This window comes from Penaeus monodon, chromosome 10, assembly GCF_015228065.2.
Source record: "Penaeus monodon isolate SGIC_2016 chromosome 10, NSTDA_Pmon_1, whole genome shotgun sequence".
In the NCBI taxonomy this organism is placed as follows: Eukaryota; Metazoa; Arthropoda; class Malacostraca; order Decapoda; family Penaeidae; genus Penaeus; species Penaeus monodon.
In genome coordinates this window covers 2,632,359-2,638,020 of record NC_051395.1, presented here as the reverse complement: position 1 = coordinate 2,638,020, position 5,662 = coordinate 2,632,359, and the positions used below count along the sequence as shown (strand labels likewise).

The window sequence follows — 5,662 nt, the reverse complement described above, 5'->3', positions numbered from 1 at the left end:
GTACTTTATACATATACATATACATACACATACACATACGCCGTGAGTGAGTGAGTGAATGAGTATATGTGTGTGTGTGTGTGTGTGTGTGTGTGTGTGTGTGTGTGTGTGTGAGTGAGTGAGTGTGAGTGAGTGAGTGAGTGAGTGAGTGTGAGTGAGTGAGTGAGTGAGTGAGTGAGTGAGTGAGTGTGAGTGAGTGAGTGAGTGAGTGAGTGAGTGAGTGAGTGAGTGAGTGAGTGAGTGAGTGAGTGAGTGAGTGAGTGTGAGTGAGTGAGTGAGTGAGTGAGTGAGTGAGTGAGTGTGTGTGTGTGCGCGCGTGCGCATACGTATGTGTGTATGTATTTATGTATATATCTTTATCTATTCATATCACAATATCCGAGAATTATTCATCCAAGTTAGAAAAATTGCCCGGAAACGCGAGTACTTGCCCCCTCCCCCAGGCCGCCCCCCGGGCCGCCCCCAGGCCGCCCCCAGGCCGCCCGGCCAATCCCCGCGCACTTACTCGTCGGATCACCCTGTCCGGGCTGGATTTAAGGGCCCGATCGCTTCGTATTCTCAATCGGAGAAAACGCTTTTGTCAGCTTCCAGTACATCCTACTGCCTGTCCCTTTTATGTTGCTATTTTCCCTTCGCTTCGTCCATGCATGCATATTCACCAACCCTCACCTTCCACCCGCGCGCGCACACACCCACATGCACGCAGTCAAATAGACTTAATTCTTTTCAAACATCAAAACACTGTTCAGCAAAGGCACTCGAGGCTCGTGCATACTAAATGCAATTAAGTTAATTATTCCCTTGACTAACGGTCATCAACGAACACGCCAGGTGCTAATTATCTATTACATTTACTTAATTTCACTCTCTTTTTTTGCAGATACGTTTTTTTTTTTTTTTTTTTTTTTTCATTAACCAAGTCACATTTAAATTTCTGCTTCATCTATAGTTTTTCTTTCTTTCTTTTAATCAAACCTCTGCTTCTAGGCAGTAGCTCTTATTCATTCAACTAATTAACTTCCGCAACTTCTTCACTCAAAATCCAACATTCGCTCAACACGCTTAATCACTCCCTTGCAATCACTGAATTCCAAACACCAAATTTCCCTCACGATCTTCGCAATCCTACACCAGCATCTTCGCAATCCTACACCAGCAACCCTTTTCTCGACCAGCGTCTCCCAGGTCTGTCTCCCCCAGGCTCATCTCTCCCCCCGGGGCCCCCCTTCGCGTCTCTCGGCGCTGTAGAAGTAATATTTTTCATCCTTTGTGGTTTATAGCTCTTCGGTAATAGTGTTTCGGTTCGGATAATGATGCTCTTTTACAAGCTTTCTTTTCTCACTCACTCACTCACTCACTCACTCACTCACTCACTCACTCACCCACCCACCTACCCACTCACCCACCCACCCTGAGCAGGTCCACCGCCTCTCTCCTCTCTCCTCTTTCCGGAAATCTCGAGTTGGATTTCCTTCCCCGACCGACTTTTCGGAACTCTTGCCAAGGGGATTAAGGAGGGAGGCGGGGGGGGGGGCGGGCGGGCGGGGGGGGGGGCGGGCGGGCGGGGGGGCGGGCGGGCGGGCGGGCGGGCGGGCGGGCGGGCGGGCGGGCGGGCGGGCGGGCGGGCGGGCGGGCGGGCGGGCGGGCGGGGCGGGCGGGCGGGCGGGCGGGCGGGCGGGCAGGCAGGCAGAGACAGACACACGCACTAATACACACATACACACACAAATATACATATATACATAAAATGTTCAGAACTTTGTGAATTGGTGAATAGGACAAACAAATGAAAAGAAGGAAAATGAGGACGGCGACGATTACGACAATGATTATCGATGATGATGATGATGGTGATGATGATGATCATGGTGATGATCATGGTGATGATGGTGATGGTGATGATGATCATGGTGATGATGATGGTGATGGTGATGATGATGATGATGATGATGATGATGATGATGATGATGATGATGATGATGGTGATGGTGATGGTGATGGTGATGGTGATGATGATGATGATGATGATGATGATGATGATGATGATGATGATGATGATGATGATGATGGAGAAGAAATAATGAGAGGAGGAGGATGAGAAAGAATGATGATGATGATGACGACGACTATTATAACAGCAACAAGAACATTACCAAAATAATCCTACTGATAACAATAAAAGAAAATAACCTTTCCTGCACCTCTCCTTTTCCTCTTTGACCTATAACCTCCTCTCCTCTTCCTCCTCCCTTTCCTCATTGCCCATTCCTTCAGGTAATGCTTCTCGTCACTTCGGTCGCGAGCGTTGCACAACTCACGCGCGCAACTTTACCAAGCAAAATGACGTTCGAAATAAATAGCACTTAAATAAATCTGGGGGAAAAATCACGTTTCATGCAACTCTTTTACGTTTTTTTTTTTTTCTTTCTTTTTCTCAATCCATTTACCTCTTTACCTACTTATCTTTTCCACAATTTAGCTGAAAGGAAAGGGGGGGAAAAGAAGAAAAAGAGAAGAAAAAAAATTGAACTGAGATAACCGAGCGAAGCAAATCTAAAAGACGATCAATTTCACCTTCTCTCGTTTCCTCTATTAGCTTTCTTTTTTTTCCAATTCCCGCTTTCGCCTGCGCGCCCATCCTCTTAGCACAAGCATGAGGGATTGGCCTCTGACGTGGAAGGAAGGCCTCGCCCCCCGTGTCCTCTTGTCCTCTTGCCCCCCCCCCCCTCCTCCTCCTCCTCCTCCTCCTCCTCCTCCTCCTCCTCCTCCTCCTCCTCCTCCTCCTCCTCCTCCTCCTCCTCCTCCTCCTCCTCCTCCAGCTCTTACTTCGGGAAGGAATCTCGAAGTAAGAATCCTCAAGAGTTTCCCCTTCTTGTTTCTCTCTCCCTGTTTTTCGTTTGGTTGTTGTTCTTTGTCTCGGTTACTTTTGTTGTGTATATTTTACCCTCTTACGTCATTATTTCGATTTCCATTCATCTAGTTATCACCATATGTTCCATTCATTTTATCTACCTCAAGTTTCCTTCACTCAGTGCGTGTCCTTTTCTCCATCTATCGCACCTCTTCTCCATCTATCGCACCTCCTCTCAACCTTCCATCTAATCCTTACTTTAGTTCCCCCCTCCCCGCTACCTTCCATCTCTACTGCCCTTTCCTCTCCTTTTCCCTTTTCCTCAAGGCGGCCTGGACCTTAGTTGTCGTCCCCTCAAACCTGCTTAAGGACCTCGGAGGGGTTTCGTGTCTTCTTTTCCGTCCCCTTTGTAAAACTCTCGCTCCCAATTTGCGACTAAAACACGGGAGACTATTGTCGCTGCTAAATGGTGAGGAATAATGGCCCGGCGCTTATATATATAAAAAAAAAATACTTCCCCTTCCCTCTCCCTCTCCCATCACATCCTCTTCATCTTTTTTTCTCTTTCTCTCCTTCTCCCTCTCCCTCCTCCTCTCCTCCTCTCCTTCTCCCTCTCCCTCCTCCTCTCCTTCTCCCTCTCCCTCCTCCTCTCCTTCTCCCTCTCCCTCCCCCTCTCCTTCTCCCTCTCCCTCCTCCTCTCCTTCTCCCTCTCCCTCCTCCTCTCCTTCTCCCTCTCCCTCCTCCTCTCCTTCTCCCTCTCCCTCCTCCTCTCCTTCTCCTTCTCCCTCTCCCTCCTCCTCTCCTTCTCCCTCTCCCTCCTCCTCTCCTTCTCCTTCTCCCTCTCCCTCCTCTTGCCCTACTCCTTCTCCCTCCTCCTCTTCTTCTCCCTCTCCCCTTCCTCCTACCTCACCACGCGTGAAGTTGGGTCGTCCCGGGATTACTTCAAGGTGGATCATCGACCCGGCGGCCCGACCAAAGCCCTTCTGTTCTTAAGGAACGTTTTCCTATAATTTTCGTCACAAATCCAGGCACTGTGGTATTTTACCCGCATAATATTTTATAAAGTGCGCTTGCTCATTTCCTTGTCTGCTTTCGTTCTTTATTTATTTATTTATCTACTTATTTATTTTCTTCTTCTTCTTGGGATGGTTCTCATAAGCAAGACTACCGCTCCTGAGCAATGCTGAGGAATCTTATAAACACACACGAAAGATGCATTGCAAAACCCATACGAAACGGATCAGGGCGGAGAAACAGGAGCCTAATACACACTAAAGGTCATCGGCACATTCGGACACAAACATAAACAGACACTCGCACACACAGTTGAAGCATACTAGCGATTCACTTACTTTCTAAGGAATGCGTCCTTGCCCCACTTCTTCATCCTTTTCTTCTGGCGTCTTCCTCGCGTCCTCCGTAACGCTGACGGTGACGTAAGCGAAGATCCGCACTAACTATATTGCCCTCGTCACTCCTGTGACTCATACGTCACGCCGCCGCCGCCGCGTAAGCCTACCGTAGTGATAACTAAATCCCATCCCTGGGACATACTTCCTTCTCTCCACAGGGATCCTTATATTCTGAAGGCGTCCCTCGGGTTTTCGCGGCGTTTTGAAACATAAAAAAGTACGAACACAAACAAGCCGTTAATTTTCAGTTTCAATGTTTAATCTTTTTCACATTTGTACTAAGATCGAAGTCAAGTTTCCACCAGTAATTAGGAAACTCGTGAGAATCATAATAGCCTCTCCTGAACACCACCCGGGGATGCACACACTGCCTCTGCAATGCATCTCACGCTGCACACTGGATGGACCTAGGGTACACTCCCGCCCTTGTCGCACAGCGGATGGGTCACTTCGATATTTTCTAGGTGCAAAGCTGTTCAGCTCTGATGTTTTAGTCTACAAATCATCTACATCCTAAACTACATGTCTAGAACCTGATCCCTATATAGTATCAGGTGAAAGGAAAATATTTGACCCTTTTTGCAACCTCTCCCGCACCTGTTGATGTTTACAGGTCGATACCAATTGCACCACAGCCGAGCAATGTCACCCTTAAACCTTCACGCAGCCCTCACAGGGCACAAGGAACGTCCGCACAAGTCCAAGAGACGATCGACACGAGGGCTCCGGGGCCCGCCTCGATCTAGTGCAGTCCCCCCTAACTTGGCCTTCCTGGATAGCTCTCGCGACTCTCGCAGCTTCCACACTACCACTGGAACGGCGTCGAGCCACAACCACAGGGCGCTACTGCAGCTGCGTCCTGCACACCTTACTCGCCTTCACATGTGCTGCAGCTGCGTGGTACTCACCTTCCCGACCGCGGACTCGCACACAGTCGCAGCTGTAGCTCAAATGCCCCAGTCTTTCATTCATGCTCCCGTTCACTCTCTCGCCCACACGCGCCTCGTCGTATCGCTGCTGTATCCGACGAGCCTATCCATGATCTGCGCCTTTTATCTCAGCTGTGCGGTCCAGCGGACGCGCGTCACGGTCAGCGGGCACAGGTGGAATTGAGACGCCGCCAAGTGGAATCACTCAAACACTAGAGAGAGGAACGCTACCCGGAAGGGAAGGAGTTTGGAGCAAGAGCAGAAAGAGAGAAAAGAGGGGAGAGGAGGACAGAGAAGGAAAAGAAAGAGGGACGAGATGAAGATATCAAAGGAGATAAAAGATGAGAAGAGCGGAATACACACAAATGAGATGAAGGAAGGGAGAGAACTGAAAGTGATAATGGAATACAAAGGATACCGGGAAAAGGACAAGAAGAGACAGGGAAAGGTGGGTGATAAAAAACAGGTTC

General features: G+C 49.0%; 1 protein-coding gene across 1 annotated transcript in view; it reads right to left on the bottom strand.

Moving 5' to 3' along the window:
- LOC119577770 (ecotropic viral integration site 5 ortholog-like) overlaps positions 1-4,253 on the bottom strand; it is a 67,055-nt gene extending 62,802 nt beyond the window's left edge. The window contains exon 1 of the mRNA XM_037925329.1: positions 4,204-4,253. Coding sequence (XP_037781257.1) covers positions 4,204-4,238 — 35 coding nt within the window. The 5' untranslated portion in view covers positions 4,239-4,253. The remainder of the gene's footprint in view (positions 1-4,203) is intronic.
- Positions 4,254-5,662: the final 1,409 nt, after the last annotated feature.